Below are 18211 nucleotides of genomic sequence, written 5' to 3'. Positions count from 1 at the left end.
AACAAAATACTAGTTTTGCTGATAGAGAGCACAATACAATGAAATGCTTTTTATTGACTTTATAATATAATTACACCTGGGTTTGGATATACATATATACAGTAGATTGACAAGACATTTGCCCATGCACTTATTTTAAATATCCATTTTCCAGTTGAATTCAGAGGACTATTTCCTCAATGCACATTGGAACGCGCATGATGCAAAGCAAAATGTATTAAGGATTTATCATTATTAATGAATACTTATTTATTAATTATAATGAATTAATGACACCTAATAATGTATTAATTACATGCATTCATTCATTTGTTAAACTATATCAAACTGAAAATATCTGCTAACATACTCGGATCAAAAAATATATATACCCAATATAACCATAGTGATTTCTAGACGTCCATAACTGTAAAACAAACAAACAAACAAACAAACAAACACCGAATCCACACACTTTGAACAAATCTCCTTCAGTGTCGTAACCGGCTCTGTCATAATTGAATCAGCCCTGACTGTAAACCTCTCACCTAAATCCCTGTCTGAACCACATGTACTTCCAGGTTACCGCTCCTGGTTCGCGGAACAACCGATCATCCCAGGCCGCACGTGGCGCCGCAGTGGGCGATACCGCAAAAATGACCATACCAGTGATACCAGCAGAATCACCGGTACCGATACCGTGTCTAGTCAGATCATTTGGCTGAGCTCAGCAATAAGAGCCCTTCGGCTCCCACCTCTGGCATTTATACTCCAGCCAAATTAAGCAATGTGTTGACCTTTGATTAGTGTGCGTGCGCACACATCACTTGAATTATAAATACTAAACCCGATAGTACCCAGAATACTATCATCTTACATTACGTTTGGTATAAAAACATTGAATAATGTAAAACAACTTATTTTTTTTTTTTTGTTTTTACATTTTTCGTCATGTCGCTGGTTAAAGAACAACGACCCTAGCTGTATAAGCCAAACCACAGTAAGTATGTATGTACAATAAAGGAAAAAAGACAAAGAACAACCTTTCTGACGCCGGTGGGAGGTTCTCTGAACCGTTCAGAGAACTCGGTTCGCGCGGCACCGACACGTCACCGCGCCGCACTCCAAGTGGGCGTCGCGCGCGCGGAGAGGATCTCCCGGTCGTTCCCCGCGAGCTCGGTGACCGGCACCGAGCCGCCGCGAGGCAGGAAGTAGAAACGTAGAATGAAACAAAAAAAAAACAATAAAATATACCCGACTTATTTTGGAGAGAGAAACCGATCCTATTTTATTTTTTGTTTTTTGGTATCGATGGTATAGATACCAGAATCGATCTCGTAGTTATCGGTACTTGTGGTAGTCGATCGGTCCACCGCGCACGGGTACGCGCGGACGTCGGGCCCGCGCCACCCCCACCCCCCCGCCTCCCCCCAGAGTTTGTCTATATAACCCAGAGGTCGAGGCTCGTCGCGCCGCTTCGCCCGTTCTGCTCCATCAGCGGCCCCGCGATGGCTGCTCCCCGCCCCGAGCCGGTGTTCGACCAGCCCAAGGTAGGAAGCTGCGGCGAGGTCGAAACGCACAAGTCGGTGAACTCACGTGGATTCGCGCGGAGGAAGGGATGCGGTCCTTCTCCTTCTTCTCCTCGGTTTTGTCCTCTGGATGTAAACAAGTAGGCACGCTGCGTCCCTCTCTGCAATCCCAATTAGAAAGGTACCGGAGCGGATTGGCTCCGAGAGAGAGAGAGAGACAGAGACTTTGACTTTTAAGGTTCCTTTATTTGCAGTAAGTCATGTCACAGCAGCGGCAACTTGATCACGAAGGAACCAAAAAAAACAGCCAAAGCCCCCCCCCCCCCCCCCCCAGATAAATCAGTCAACCGGTAAATAGGCAGCAAGAGCACAGACGTCCCTCTTCAGAGATAACGAGGTACTCAGGGACCTGTTTCTTCACCAGGTTTGAGACAGCTGTCCACTATAAGGACAGCCCCCTTTGTAGCCCAGACTTCCTCCTTTGTGCAGTTGACCTCCTTGGAGAGAGAGAGGGAGAGAGAGGGAGAGGGAGAGAGGAGAGAGGAGAGAGGAGAGAGAGGAGAGAGGAGAGAGAGAGGAGAGAGAGAGGAGAGAGAGGGGAGAGAGGGAGAGAGAGAGAGGAGAGAGAGGGAGAGAGGAGAGAGAGAGAGGAGAGAGAGAGAGAGGAGAGAGAGGGAGAGGGAGAGAGAGAGGAGAGAGAGGGGAGAGGAGAGGGGGGAGAGAGAGAAAGAGAGGAGAAAAGAAAAAGATCACAGCTACCACAGGAAAAATCACAGGTTAACAATGAGGGAATCATCCTGGAGAGAGAGAGGGAGAGAGAGAGAGAGCAAAAGTGCGTGGGAGTGTGTGACAGCTGAACGAAAAGAGAGTCAGACAGACGGACAGACAGAAAGTAGAAATAACGCGAGACGGACAGAAAGTAGAAATACAGACGACGACAGAAAGTGGAGAGTCAGACAGAAAGGACAAAAGCAGAAAGACGGAAAGAAAGTGGAAAGACAGACAAAAAGTAGAAAGAAAAACAGACAGGAGGTAGAAGAAAGACAGACAGTAGAAAATAAGACAGACGGAAAGTCAGACCGACAGACAGAAAGTAGAAATAAAGAGAGACAAGGACAGAAAGTTAGACAGAAAGACAGAGAGACAGAAAGAAGGACGAAAGACAACGACAGAAAGTAGAAATAACGACGACGACAGAAAGTAGAAATAAAGACAATGACAGAAAGTAGAAAGTCAGACGGAAAGTAGAAAAACAGAAAGAAGGAAAGAAAGTAGAAAGACAGGCGGAAAGTAGAAAAACAGAAAGAAGGAAAGAAAGTAGAAAGACAGAAAGAAGGACCAGGTAGAAAGACAGACAGAATGTAGAAAGACAGAAAGAAGGACAGTCAGTAGAAAGAAAGAGAGAAACTAGAAAGAAAGTAAGCCTTTTTTTTTTTTTAATTGCATCACTTTAAGTCTGTATGTGTGTTTAGGCTTTATTAACTTAATGTTAATGTATTTGAAATTGTGAAACTAAAAAACAAGTTTCCCACACTGAATTTATTCAGATGATAATAGTCTTTTTCAGTGTAAATTTATCGCATTTCAATATGGTGTAGAAGTAACTTAGCAAGACATGCCAATAGAAAATAAAAGTGGCAAATTCAAATAACAAAATTCCATGTTCCTGACTTTTTACTCTATTTATTGTCCATAAATGATGAATATAACATTAATTGTCTGCATTGGGACACCATGTCCTAGCCGTGGACGCGCCAATCCTGCAGTGGTTCGTTTCATGATCTTGATTAGATTGGAAATTGTAACCAAGTTAATTTACAATTGTTTGTCTTTTGTAGTCTTTCAATCTTCATATGAATGTGCTTTCAACACAGCAGGGTTGTTAAACCCTGGGTTCATTCACAGTACAAGCTAAGCAGATATTCTGAGAAGGAATGCTGAAAGCGGAAAAAAAAAAAAGAAGTAAAGTGCAAGAGGAAGTTGCATATGAGTAAAGCAGATGTTCCCTTTGATGAAAGTTCTAACTGCTCTATTTGGGGGTGAATGTCATGCTGCATGGTGTATGTTATAAAATAGTGTCGTGAGTCATTTTATTCTATTTTTTATGTTAGTGCAATTGCAATATGATAAGTACTCATGTTAGTGCGTTATGTCAATAGAACAACTTAAAAGAAGTCAGCATCCTCAACTCGAATATTGGTGCATTATGTCAGTACAATACAACTTAAAACTAGTCAGCATCCTCGACTCAAATATTAATGCATTATGTCAATAGAACAACTTAAAAGTAGTCAGCATCCTCAACTCAAATATTGGTGCATTATGCCAATACAACAACTTAAAACTATTCAGCATCCTCAACTCAAATGTTAGAGCATTATGTCAACACAATACAACTTAAAGAATAGTCGTAGCTAAGATAGGATCAGGTATTCAGATACTCCTGAAAGAGCAGGGTCTCCAGGTGTTTCTTGGAGGGTGTGGGTGTCTCTACAGAGCGTAACAAGCTGGGTAGCTCCTTCCACCACTGGGGCGCCACGCATCAGAACAGTCTCGATTGAGAACTCATTCCACGCAGTGGAGGCACCACCGGTTCCCCTCATTTTCAGACCTCGGAGAGCGGGTTGGGGCATATGGCCTGATACATGATACATGACACATGATACATGATACATGATACATGATGCAATGTGTGTGGGTGCAGATCCAGTGACTGCCCTGTAGGGCAGCTTTAAGGATTTAAAATTGATGCGGGCATCTACAGTATAGGGAGCCGTTGGAGAGAGTAGGAGAGTGACAGAGCACGTGACCCCATCACGCGTGAGGCTTGTTTCATTCCATAAGGAAACTGAATTATAAAATCAAATAACCTACACTTTTGATCGTCCGCCAAAAAGTGATTGTTGTCCACTAGGTGGTCTATAATCTGTTAAATTGACCCTCATATTAAACCACCAAATCACTTTAAGGCAGAAACAACCTTTCAGCTACAAGGTGGGAGCTGCAATCACTTTTTGGCGGACAATCACTCTTTGGCATCTGTCCTCCGGGGCTATTTTAGATCGGGGGCTATTCATAAAACATTCGGGCCTGAAGCCTCGGACGCCCACACCTAACCGCTTCACTGTCGCAGCGTTCTATTACCATAAGACCTGAAAGCAGGGGAAATGTCTTTTGGGTGAACCAACTGAACTGAATCACTTCCTGAAACGATCCGTTCGTCACTCAGTTCAGTTGAGTTCTCAGTCAGCTGTGAGCAACGTGATTCGTAGTAAGATAGACGTGGTAAAATTACACAACATGGCAAGGCAACAAGTGATCTAAAATACAATACAGTGCATAGCGTTACATTAAAAATAAATAAAGGCCTGCGTAGAACTCTAATCACTGCAACACTGGTTTTCTTTCAGCCGTTTTTTTAATGCAGGAATTAAAGTTTTTAAAAGTACTGCAGTTCTCTCACCGCCTTACAAAGCGTGGTGAGACCTGGTGAGGCAGGGACGGCCTCGGATCCTGTCGCTGCGAGGGTACTGTTAGCACGCACAGTGAACGTGAGGCAGGCGCTGAGCCGCTCAAAAAAGTGCACTCCCATTCAATAAAATATGATTTTTTTTTTTTCTTACAATATGTTGATCCGTCCACTTGAGAGGGCAGAACGGAGACATGATTTGACATTGGATATGATTTGAATTGTGATATCAAAGATAAGATAATAATGCTCAATGGAACACGGTGCTGTGATATGATGAAGATAATTAGGGGGGGAAAAAAAAGTGGGATGAGAGAAGGACGTACGGAGCGGACACGGGCGTGGAGGGCGGAGGAGAAGAGACGCACTTGCAGTTAGTGCCCAAAAGTTTGTTCGTTTCTTACGGCTCCCAAGCATTTATTTTAAAGATGAAATAGTATTAAATGTTTGGTTTATAATTTTTCCACTACAAAAAAAACCAAAAACATTTATAGTGATTGAATGTGAGTGGACTCAATGAATATCCTCTGACACAAATTAAACAGTTATAATGAAAGCGAGGCATTTAATGGAAAATAAATATCCTAGCCTCTCCTTTTAAATTAAATGTTATATTCCCAATTATTTTCTTGGTGCATTGTATTCAAATTCCTTATTTGGTCCAAAATGAGATTGTATCAGATTTATGTTCCTCAAGTTGTTGTCTGTCTCTCAAAGTGTTTTCAGAACTGAGTTTGATTTCTAAACATTAGGTACTAAATATTAAAAAGTAAACGTCAAAGGAAACTCAATTACATCGCCGCTCCCAGGAAACGGCAGCTCCCAGAATGCAAATGGCCGGGAGGAACCTCGCCAACTGCATTCTGGAAATTGCTGTCCCCTCGTGCGCGCGGGCTGAAAAGCGCCACTTCCTTAAAATAATCAGTGTTATAAAACAATAAATGCAGGAAATTGGAATGTTTAGAAGTTACAGAATAGTAGGAAATTCAAGGAATGAATTATGCATTTTTCCAATATTTTAATAAATTCATGATTCAGCTAAGCACGTTCAACATGATGCCATTGAAGTAGTGCTGCACTATCCAGATCAAACCACCCAAAGCGCTGATTATGTTTCCAAATGGGTGTTTGGTTTCTTTAATAGTCTGGAAGTGTTCTAAACCTTTAAAGCCTGATATCTCAGAACTCCTGTTTCCAAAACCTTCGTCTTTAATAAGTCTCGGCTTCCAAAATATTTGCTTGATTCCCACGAGTGGCGCCTTGTTTTGGTTTCAGCTCTGATTCTACACTTTGATTCTCATTCATTTAGTACGTCCACACTCTTTCAGAAATGTTTATTCGCCGAGCTTTCACTGTGCTGCTTGCAGAAAGGTTAAAGGTCAGATGCTGAGCCACGCTCAAAATGATGATTCAAAATCTTTCATCCAAATTAAGTTCTAACGTCAATAATAAATAAATTAAAATGCTAAACAGAGAATCCGTTATTTTATAAAAATGAATAAATATTTATTTCCACGGCTGTGATTTAACTCCCTGCACCGCCTCCTACTCCCGCCGCCCCCTGGTGATCGCACCTCCTATCGGCCATCCCAAATAGCCACGAATGGGCAATATGAAAATAGAAAGTGCCCAACGCGAAAATATACTATACTGTGTATATATACTATACTGTGTATATATACTATACTGTGTATATATACCTTATTTAATGTAATTGTTAGCTGTTAATTATATGATTTGTACGTTTATAAACTATAATAATTAAATCCCTGGTGGTTTTATTTATTTTTTACTACAAGTGCATTTCGGGGCAAGTGGCTGAAATGTTTTACTTACCCTGTAACCAAAATGGACAATTTCCATCATTGACCTGCAGTAATTGAGTACCGGTACATGTTTGTTAATGCCTGTAGCATAAACAGTTTGAGTGTGAGTACTATGTCTACAAAGAGCTTTAAAACTCGTCACACGTCTTTGGATACAAAATAAAAATACATGCCCATTAAATGTATCAAAATAAAGTACAAATTTCTTGTGTGAGCAAATGTACTTCATTAAAACACATGTCATTTGTATTTCAAAATACATAAAGTAACCTGCCATTAACTGTCGTTACCGCTGTCACTGAGGGAATCAAGCGAGCCCAAAACAAGTGTCTTGATAGACAAAAATATCATCCATTATCCATAAAACCTTGAAGCTCCTTTCTCTTATTTATTTATAGTTATTTGCTTACAGTTGTTGAGCAACAACTAGTTTTTCTAGCATTTCACGCCTCCATTTGTTTTCTCAAGCCACAGTCAAAAGTAAAGAATAGTGCTGCTGCATACAACAAGACATATAAGCATCATTTAAATATGTGATTCCCTCATTTCATTGCCAGACACTAAGATAAATCAAGTATTTGAAATACAAAAACACTGTGGCCAAATTTATCTAACTACAAATTACATCTATTATTTTTTCAATAGGATCAAATACAAATGACAAAAATAGTAATTAAAATAAACATTTCAAATACATGTAATTTTAATAATGCCCATCTCTGTTTTTAACCAGATCAATTAAAATTAAATGTAGGTCTAAATCCTCACAGGTCATGGCTCGACAGCCTTATTTGTCACTTGTTGTAAAGCAATGACATTTGTACCTGTCACACAAAGGTCAGCTCATGAATATCGATTAGGGTGAAAAACACTCCCATACAAATATAGAAAACATAATATTAGTCGTTAACAAGTAAAAAACTTTGTATTCATGAAAAGTTGAGACCGATTAATGATTTTGGACCAGTCAAGGTGGCCACGCCGCTTGATCCCACAGTCATGCAGAGAGGTGGATCTCCAAAAGGATTTCATTCGGTGACTTACAGTGGTTTGATCGAGCATCGTCCGTGTGTTCACAGATCGAACTACATGTCCACCTCGACGGAGCGATCAGAGTGCAGACTATTCTCGAGGTGGCCAAGTAAGTCAGTCCCCGAACTTGAACTTGAACCCTTTATTTCAGTTTTTGAAATGTTATTCTATATAGAGTGTGTATGGGAGAAAGGGCATTTAAAGGTTTCTTTGTTGTGTGGTGGAATTTACACTTGAAGAAACGACCTTTGCAATTATCCTTTATGATTTAGGATCAGTCTATGCTCCATGTAGTACATGCATTGATGTCAACTATGGGGATTATGTTTGTTTTTTTTCCACTTACCCTTTGTTCCTCCTGACATTTGAGTGTACAAATCTTGCCAGAAACTACTGAACTTGGATGAAATATTCAAATAAATACTGAAATAAAATGAACCTATGCTGATTTGTTGTCTAATGTTTCCCTCTCTTATTTGCCCTGTAGGAGACGAGGCATCTCCCTGCCCGCAGATACCGTGGAGGAGATGACACAGATTATTATTGTCAAAAAGCCCGCCACGCTTACAGAGTTCCTTGGCAAATTTGCTGAGTACATGCATGTCATAGCGTAAGTCCAAAGGGAAAGTGAACACTATGGATCACCTAAATAATTCAGCTTCCAAAGGTTAATTACTCATGGGCCGGCTTAGCTCTTCCTTTAGGCGAGGTAAGGCGCGCCATCCCTTGGGTGGGGGGCGAGGGTGAAGCCACCGGGCACCTGCACACCCGTCCCTCTCAGACAGTACTGACGACGCGTGCCAGCTATGGGGTGCCCGCGATCGGTGTGTTTTTATTTAATATAGAGGTGTGCGTATGGACTAAAACCGTGCGTAATGGTGACACTTTCTCCATGACTCGCTCCCTGATCACCCCCTCTCCATGCGTTATGCGCAAAAAATAATCTCGAGGGGTCTACAAGTCGTGCCCTGTTCCTGATAAGTCACGTTAGCGTCCGTGTCCGGACGCGGACGATTCACATACAAAAATACATTTATGATTCCCCTTATTTATAATTCCCATTGAAATTCCCTGTGCATTTTTTAAGCTTCTATTTGCTTTATCCTATTATTGTAATGCACACTGACTGACAAAAAAAACAGAAACACGTCTGCTCAACTTGAAGAATCTCATTCGACTGGTGGGTTTCCCACTGATGACTGCACTTGTCGACTTTCAGGGGACAGCCCTAATAATATCACATTTTATTTAAAACGACTTTTTGCAACTGCTGCAATGCATCAAGTGTAACATTGGTCACAGCCGGTTGCCAGTAGGAAGTGGCACAACCTCCTGTTTCCAAATTAGTGTGGATGTAGAAAAATGCTGATTTGCGGAACTGCAAAAGAGTCAACAAAGCTGTGAAAAGCCTCGTAAAAAAAACTCACACAATACACTGTTTGCAACCATTTTTCTACAATAGACTGTCCGACAATATTGTGAGCCCAATAATCATCTAGTCACAGAGTGGAACATTGTGCAAGAGATTAGATTAAGACACTCAGTATATACTCGGTGGCAACCATGGTTGTCTGTGATGGCTGAATAGCTGCTTGCTGTTGTGCTGAATGGAGTGTTCTTTATCGAGGCCTTTGAAAGCCAAAGTACAACGTGGGGAACCTGCTAGTGGAGTTAAGCTGATGCAGGATTGTTGGGTGAGTTTGGATGGATGGTTCCTGTGGAGGGAGCGCATGAGTGGGAGATGGAAAACAAAACCGTTATTCACCGGCAGCGTACATGCTGGAAGCAGAGTTATGCTATTTTGTGTAATAAAATATGAGATGGAGAATTTACATTTCCTGGAAGGGCGTGTACATTGAAGGGGTACATGGAGCTGTAATTCCCATGAGAGTTTCAGAGCCAGATATCGTCCGGATAGGGTCAGACATATTTAATAATTGATTAAAAAAAAAATATAATAATAATCATAACTTAACTAAAAAGAAATTAACTTTGCGTGCATGAGCTATATATTGCCTAAATCTGAAGGAAATATATATATATATATTTTTTTACTTTTAATGTGATTTCCCAATGTGTTTTTTCCATTTAGAATACACAGCATTACATCAAAATACCACTAGTGGCGATAGTGGCGCCGCCCCTTGCGGTCGCCTGCGCTGCGGTTTAATGCACATATCTGTATATACATAATTGCCTATTCCATATGCATAAGCATATTCCCTTTATCTATTCCATTTTGTTTTATTTTAATTTGTTGTATTTCGTTTTATTCTATATATTTTTATTTTATTCTATAAGTATTCGACTTACTGTATTACATTTTAGGAATCAGTTAGTCTATTAGAATTTTTTTTTTCCCTAGGACATATTGTGTGTTATCACCGGGTGCGTTGCATTACATTTCACTGCATATATGTATGAAAGTATGTATATGTATGTGACGAATAAACCTCTTGAATCTTGAATCTTGAAATATCTAAATCTATGGACTATAGATGAAAGTAACTATAGGCCACCATTCAGATTTTTCAGGGTTAGCCCGTCCAGTGGTTTTGTCTCATGAGGGTGTTTATCAGTACGAACAGGCCGCACTATTCATTTTGTTTGTCTCTGTCTCAATGATAGCGGGGACAGAGAAGCCATCAAGAGGATAGCCTACGAGTTTGTGGAGGACAAGGCCAAGGAGGGAGTGATTTATGTCGAGGTCAGATACAGCCCCCACTTGATGGCCAACACCCAAGTGGAACCCATCCCCTGGGACCAGAAAAAGTAAGTCGTCGACAGAGCAACTATAGCTTTTATCAGAGAGCTAATTATTGTTGCAGGGATACAGCTTTAAAATGAATACACTTTATATGATTTGGATTCACCACTTGTCTCTATAGATTTTCAGACTTTTATTTCTTTACCCCCCCCCCCACCCCCACCAGGGGAGACATCAGCCCGGATGACGTTGTGCAACTGGTGAACGAGGGTCTGAGCGAGGGCGAGAGGGCCTTCAATATCAAAGCCAGGTCCATTCTATGCTGCATGCGCCACATGCCAAGTAATGAACTGTTCACGCTCCTGACCGGCCAAGCTGCATTTTGAAATAAGAGTCGCTCCTTACTGTCCTCCAAAACATCGAGTCGGGGCCCAAAGGTTTCCTTGGCATGCACCTCAGATTACCGAATCTTGTGCAGTGCATTGAAGAAGCAGATCATTATTTATCATGCTCAAATATCATGCCCATATCATACGCACGCAAATATCATATAGGCATGCAAATTTGCTTTAAGCTAAAATTGAGAAATATTCCTTCACATTCAAGCCAAAACTCATTATTAGATTTGTTTACTTTTTATTCTTACCTCAAAACAATATTTCAATGTATTATTACATTTACATGTATTAATATTTACAACAATACTTACAAAAACTAGAATCCAAATAACTTTTTTTTTTTTTTTTTGGTAAGTTAATCAAACGTTTGTTGAATTAAATGTTATTGTATTGTGCCTCTGGATATTCTCCTCAGCGTTTACTATAATGAATGCATGGGTCGGTGTGGTTTCAGCATCCACACCTGTCTTGGGTGTAGGTGATTGTCCGGGGATCGGGGTGGCTGTACGCCTGTTGCTTGTTAGAGCAATTGTCGGGGCGACAGGTAAAACCCCCTTCCCCACACACACACACACAGAGCGAGGCTCTGTCATGACATTATGTCGTCCTGCTCCCGGCTTGTTACATCTTGCCCACCCTCTACAATAAACTGGTGTGTTTGCGACATCTCTGCATGTGTCTCTGTGTCGGAGAACCCTGAAAACGCCACACGGGTGGCGTGTGGCAGGAGGTATCCGTAAAAATTATTTATACATATTTTTTCTAAATATAACAAATATAGCAAAAATCATTCCACATCGCAAAAATGTTACCTTTTTCCCCACAAAATATCTCTGGAAATTAATTCTGAAATAAATGACAATTTGAGCGGTTTTGGCTTGAATGACAATTAGTAATATTTACCTTATATATTGCAAAATCTTAATATCCTATAATATCAAAACTGTGACGGCTACTGTTTTTGTTCCCCGGGATTAAGACATTGCAATACTACATTATTCAATAACAGGGAGGCAGTAAGGAGGGCTCTTACACGTGTGTGTGTGTGCATTTGCATGTGTGTTTGTGTGTGTGTGTTGTTGACATGACATTGCATGGGGAAGACTATTTTGATAATGTATTACATTCATTGTTTTTGAGCCTCTATGTGTTCAGTGCAGTGTATAGGCTTATATGTGCCATACATATTTTGATGTTATCTGGAACAGTTGCTGTCATTAGACATCATAGAATTTTGTCAGTTTGGGTATGTTATTCATTCATATAGGACATCTAATCGAATCAACTCTCTTTGCCAGGGATGCTCACTTGTTTTGACACTGTAGTTTTCTGAGCTACAGCTCAGTCTGTGCCTGCACTGTAGTGGAACACAGTTCTCAGGCAGACTGGACGTGTCATCCTAAGCGTTATTCACTTCATACCTGGACATGTGGGACCCGATAGACCCATTACTGCTTACGGCTGTACTATAATTAGCTAAATACGTCTTTCCCCCTCCAGGCTGGTCCATGGAAGTAGTGGAGCTGTGTAAAAAGTACCGTCACGGGGGCGTGGTGGCCATTGACCTGGCAGGTGATGAGTCCCTGAACTGTGAAGCCTGCCCGGGGCACAGGATGGCTTATGAGGTATGTTTAGGCAATTTTAATTTCCTTGCTATGTTTTGACGGCTTGATTGAGAGAAAAAAGAAAAAATATAACAATATGGAATATGACACCCAGTGATAAATGTTGTTCCCTTCCGCTGAGTAGGGGACAGTTCAGCTGCTGTACAGTTGAGCCATTAGGAGATAGGTGTTTTGCTCAAGGACCCGCCCGCCCTGATTGCATTGTTCTAGCCTCGTAAAGGATTACATGCAATGTATTTTCATTCAGTGTCCATACCACACTTTTGAAAATTAAAGTGGGTCAACTTTCGGTTTTCAGCAAGTTTATTACAATTGCATAGACTGATTCTCTAGCCGAACTTTTACATTGCCAAGATTTAATCTTAGCACTACGTCCAAACAAGACACGACTCAAATATGATACGTTTTAAATTGATGTTGGCCTGCCTTTTAGAGATCATAAGGCTTGGGCTTGAGGTCAAGCATGAAGGTTTTAAAGTCATTAGAGACAACGGTTGCAGGCGGGCGGTAAAAAAATAGTATGTACGTGTGACATTTAATTAGTCCGTGTGTGGGTGTAAATGTGTACTATGCATACCATAAAACGATGTTTCCCTTGACCCCTGGCCTTTGACAGCTTGATGACGAAGGTAAAAGTTCAAGTCATTTCATGGGACACATGCACATGCGTATTCAAGCACATCAGCGTTAATTTCCAACCTCTCCATAACGTCCAAAATGTGATCTTATCTGATCCTCGAGCGTGTTTTTATTTGTGTTTTTTTTATTTTTATTTGTATTTTTATTATTAAGTTGTTCTCTCATTTCAGCTCCACGAGCCACTCCAAAGGGTTTATAAAGCAGCTCAAACTCTTAAACCCGTTTACCTCAAGCAGAATCTGAGATGACGAGAGTCAGCGGCAGTGGAGACTTGGAGATTAGGCTGTCAGGGCTCAGAGTCCACACTCGTATCAACTGTTATCTTTTTAACTGCACGATTATTGGAATCTTTGCGCAAAGATTATGGAAGCCCCGTTCAGGGCGAGGGCCAGGATCAGGACAAACAGTTAAATCCTAATGGAAAAGAGCCTTGGGAGACTTCCAGACAAAAGTATTATCTTCGTTCATGTCCATAACTTGTTTCTGAACTCCCAAAGAGAGACGCAACAACGAGAATGTCTTGAAGGAACTGGGGAGGCTTTTTGGGAAGCGGATGGCAGTATCAATGCCAAAGACAGAGAGTTGGCCCGGGCTGCGGCACTCGTTGACGTGTTCCGTGGCTGTTATTGTTGACAGGAAGCAGAGCGTTGTGGGATACACAGAACCGTCCACGCAGGAGAAGTCGGCCCTCCCTCTGTTGTGCAAGAGGTAAGACTTCCTTCCAGAACCCCAACACCCCCACACTAACCCCAATAAGACGGAATTATTCCTGATTTACAGGCTGTAGTACAGACTATTGGGTTGACGCCCTGTGGGTTCTGCTGCATGGGGTGAGACGCATGATAGTGGGTTTACTGTTGTGTCTCCAGCTACTGGAAAGCCCATGATTAGTAGTGGTAGTGTGTGTGTGTGTGTGTGTGTGTGTGTGTGTGTGTGTGTGTGTGTGTGTGTGTGTGTGTGTGTGTGTGTGTGTGTGTGTGTGTGTGTGTGTGAGTGAGATAATATGAGATATGAGATTGTGAAACGGTGGTTTATGCTCCTGTAGCATAGCAAAGCCACAAGTCCTTATGATATCAACCTTGTTTTAAGAAAAACATGTTTTATTCACGATGTCATGGAAAAGGACTACACTACCCATAATCCTACAGTGTAACAACGCCGTCTCTGATTGGTGGAGTCCGCTGTTACCATGGAAATGTTTACCGGACCGGGAACATCACTGTTGGCTAGGGAGTTGACTACTACTCACCTGAAACACTATATATACACACAACACAAACTACAATATATAACAACGTCTTTATTAACAATGTAAACCACTTAATCGACTATCGATTAATTGCTAATAGGAATTTAATCGATTAAGATTTGGTCTTATCGATAAGAACTGAACAATTTGCAGTCTTTTTTGTTATTGTGTCGATGAGAGTCTCACAGGGTGTGACAAGAGGGGGATAACCCAGCCAGGAAGTAGTAGTACTCACCAACGACAGGGGGCAGTTTAGAAAAAGTACACAGTGGAGGCAAATTATTTAGTTATTATATATCAGAATTTTAGTAATGTTAATACTTCCATCAGCAGACTTGATCTGCTACGTTCCATGTGGCTCATTCAATCGCAGAGGACGGCAAAAAGAATTTTTCACTCGCGCAAATATGAGTCGTAAATATTCCCGTATGCACGAACCAGCACATCTCCGTTTCGAAATGAAATGGAACGAGGAGAAACTTTCCTCGCGCCGCGTCACAAAATCTCAGAGGAGCGGGACGTTGTGTGGCTCCCCACGGGCCATGGCGCCACCCCCTGGTGACGTCATTAGCTTTTATGTTTTCGATTAATCAAAGATTGTTTGTTAATTTTAACATCTATCCATTAAGGAAATTCCTTTAAATTTGCATCCCTAATGTTAACACTATAATAATGACAAAGGTTCAAGAATTTAAGAGGAAGCGCGCTAAACTATCGTTAGGTTGGAAGTCGTTTGAAAGGTATTGTTCGCAATGGTTTATGGGATGAGTAGTTCCTACACTCTTTCAATAATTATGTACAGTCTTGTACCTTTTGCGTTTTTTCAAATAATTTTTGCTCCGAATCAAACCTTTTGTGGTCACGATTCATCTCCTAGTTGTTGGCTGGTTTCCAGGCTTAAAACTCTTTATATCAGGATTTTCTGAAACGCCAGTGGAGTGAATGAATGGGAGCTTTACCTGGAAGCAGAGCCGTTCAAAAATTGGGCAGTCAGTGTTGAGCTCTATTGGTGGGATACGGAATTAAGTGTCTGCCCTGGTAGTGAGAAGTCTTCATCTTAGAGGGGAAAGTGTGTGTGTGTGTGCGTGCCCGCGCACGCTTTACTCCGTCTACTATTCAATTTCATTCCTGGGTGTCGTTATGCACTGACCTCTTTTCAAGGAAGCCATCCTTCAAAGTGACAGCACACCCGACACACGTGCACCTCCTTAAATATCCCGCCAGTCTGCTAGTGTCCCATGAAATGCCAGTGAGTTTCTCATTGCTCCCCATGTGAAACGTGTTCCAGGCCGTGGAGATTCTGAAGGCCGAGCGCATCGGACACGGCTACAGGACCCTGGAGGACAAAGGCCTGTACAAAAGGCTGCTGGCCCAGAACATGCACTTTGAGGTACGTCGCCTTTATCAGCAACATAATCACCTCCTCACCCCTGCATCGTTTATTGTCTAATATATCATTGAAGAGGGCATTACGCCTGATTCAAGGGCCTCCCGTCGCATTTCGACTGCAAGCCCATTATTATCTTATCTATCGACTGATTGCACCTTGCCAATCATTAGACAAAAACAATTCAAAACTGATCAAGGGAAAAAGTTATACATAATACGAGGCAGAGTAAAGCAGCCATAAACCAGAGTTGGTTTATGTGATCATAAAAGGTGGTGACACAGTGGCCTCTAGTGGCGGATCTTGATATTTCTCAATTGAACAAAGATCAAGGGTATTACCTGGACCCCTTTATGAACTAAATTGCTTTCAAATGGTTAAATGGTGCGTGTTTTCTTTCAGTTGTGTCCCATATCCAGTAAACTAACCGGCGCCTGTGACCCAGACTTCACCAAACACCCTGTCATCACGTGAGCAACACGGACCACCAATAACGCTCACACGCGATAGTTAAAAGTTCATTAAGGCTTTTACCCATTTGAATGAAATTCAATTTGAGATTGACATTTTTAATCCAAGTTGGTATTTTACCAAAGCCGTCGTGTTCCGAATGTGCAGGTTCAAGCGAGACAAAGCGAATTACTCCCTGAACACGGACGATCCCTTGATCTTCAACTCCACCCTGAACCTCGACTACAGCACGGTGCAGGAATACATGGGACTGACGGAGGAGGAGTTCAAGAGGCTGGTGAGTGGGCGCATGCTGCGGTCGGTCGGATTCAAACGCCGGTTTTATCCACCACTCGGAGCAGCTCGGCGGTTAAAATGTCCGGTCGACAGGTTCGGCGTTTGGATTTACCAAGATGATGTTTTTTTCCGACGAGATCCCGTAGCTCTTTCCCTGAGATGCTCCCAAAAAACATGATTCGGTCCCGGAGGGTAAACCTGCCGTTGAACGGTTCCAACCGGGCAGGTTATGACCGCCAAACAGCTGGAAAGGCAATGTTTAAAAGCGTGGTCGATTAACTCTGCGGCACAATGGATAAGGACGGTTCTTCATGGGTCTGGGAGCAACAAACCTGAGCCCTTTTTTAACCCTTTGTGTGTTGCAGAACATTGCTTCGGCGCAGTCCAGCTTCTTGCCCAAGAAGGAGAAGAAAGATCTTCTTAACAAACTGTATGAGGCGTATGGGATGGTGCAGCGCACTGTCTTCTGAAGAATTGAGCGGAAACAGCCCCCTCCCTTCCCAGACACAATGGAATGTTTGTCTTGGTTTTGAACCAGCCATACAGCGCAACACATGTATACTGTAACTTCATAAGACTACGATCACCTCCGCACATTATCTGCAGCCACAAGTATTATTTTGTCATGAATTAATTATGTGTTTGTCAGTGTTCCATGTACGCACAGACTGCACAACTTTCATTGCCGTCTTCATCCTTAAGCAATTTTGAATTCATCTTCACAGCCTTCCATATTCGCCAAGCAAGGGTGAACTGGCAGGCCGCCTGGTGCAAAACTATGGGAAAATCAGTATTGGAGAATAGAGTGTGGGTTAAGATTGTGAAGCAGTTGTTCTTATGCACCATCATGAACTGTGAATGAATTCCCCATTTTGTGTTTTCAGCTTAACGCCATCAGCAATATCTCTTATCCTATTGGCAAAGCATGGTGCAGCAACATTCATGTTGGTCTTGAATACGTCCTTTTAGCCCGATGTTTGAAGAAAGGTCAGATTATTTGTTCCATATTTTGACGGCCAACTTGGATGTAGGTTGTGCTGTTGCTTCTGAGGTCCCTTGGGCAGTTGTGTGTGGAAAAAGCATACTGACAACACTCCATACTTAGAAAGAAACTTCATTTTTCAAGTAAAAACCCTTCTGTGAATTTTCAAGCCTTAGCCTGAAGTAAGTAAATACAAAGCAATGCATTCGACGTAGATGCAAGTTTGTTTGAGGGCAATAAATACAAAGAAAATATCTCAGGTAAACAGCAAAATGCCAACTGTTGTAGCTGCATTTATACTGTAGGTGGCATACTAGAGTTTTATAATGGAACACAACTGTACACATTTCAATGCTCTATGGTTCAGAATGGTTTCAATGAAATGTTATTCGAGTTATTTTATTTTTTTTTATATACTTTTTGTATAATACAAAAACAGAAAAAACACTTCCATTTTCTAGTCACATGAAATAGATGTATGACCATTAAAGCCTACAATAAAATCCTGCCCAACTTGCATTGTGACTGAATATGTTCAAGTAATTGCATTTTAAGGAATTCAATTAAGATACCCATTGCTTGTTATGAGCAAGTATAGTACAAAGCCACACAGATTATAATCTTTCTTTCTAAGCTAAAGTT

General features: G+C 41.5%; 1 protein-coding gene across 1 annotated transcript; it reads left to right on the top strand.

The window, feature by feature from the left end:
- The first annotated feature begins 1414 nt into the window (after positions 1 to 1414).
- Positions 1415 to 18074, top strand: ada (adenosine deaminase). The gene is made up of 11 exons (XM_080015741.1): positions 1415 to 1529; positions 7883 to 7944; positions 8323 to 8445; positions 10464 to 10607; positions 10769 to 10884; positions 12441 to 12565; positions 13841 to 13912; positions 15742 to 15843; positions 16243 to 16310; positions 16459 to 16588; positions 16953 to 18074. Exons 1-11 carry the CDS (start codon positions 1488 to 1490, stop codon positions 17055 to 17057), a joined length of 1089 nt encoding a protein of 362 aa, XP_079871867.1. The 5' UTR covers positions 1415 to 1487; the 3' UTR covers positions 17058 to 18074.
- Positions 18075 to 18211: the final 137 nt, after the last annotated feature.

The sequence above is a fragment of the Zeus faber genome (assembly GCF_960531495.2).
Source record: "Zeus faber genome assembly, chromosome: 15".
NCBI lineage: Eukaryota > Metazoa > Chordata > Actinopteri > Zeiformes > Zeidae > Zeus > Zeus faber.
The sequence above is the reverse complement of the archived record's forward strand: the minus strand, read 5'-3'. Positions and strand labels throughout refer to the sequence as shown.

Excerpts from the sequence above, each read along its gene's own strand:
- ada (XM_080015741.1), top strand. The coding sequence starts at position 1,488 with ATGGCTGCTCCCCGCCCCGAGCCGGTGTTCGACCAGCCCAAG. Across the intron at positions 13,913-15,741 it reads CTCCCTCTGTTGTGCAAGAG|GCCGTGGAGATTCTGAAGGC; the intron begins GTAAGACTTCCT and ends AACGTGTTCCAG. Across the intron at positions 16,311-16,458 it reads ACCAAACACCCTGTCATCAC|GTTCAAGCGAGACAAAGCGA; the intron begins GTGAGCAACACG and ends CCGAATGTGCAG.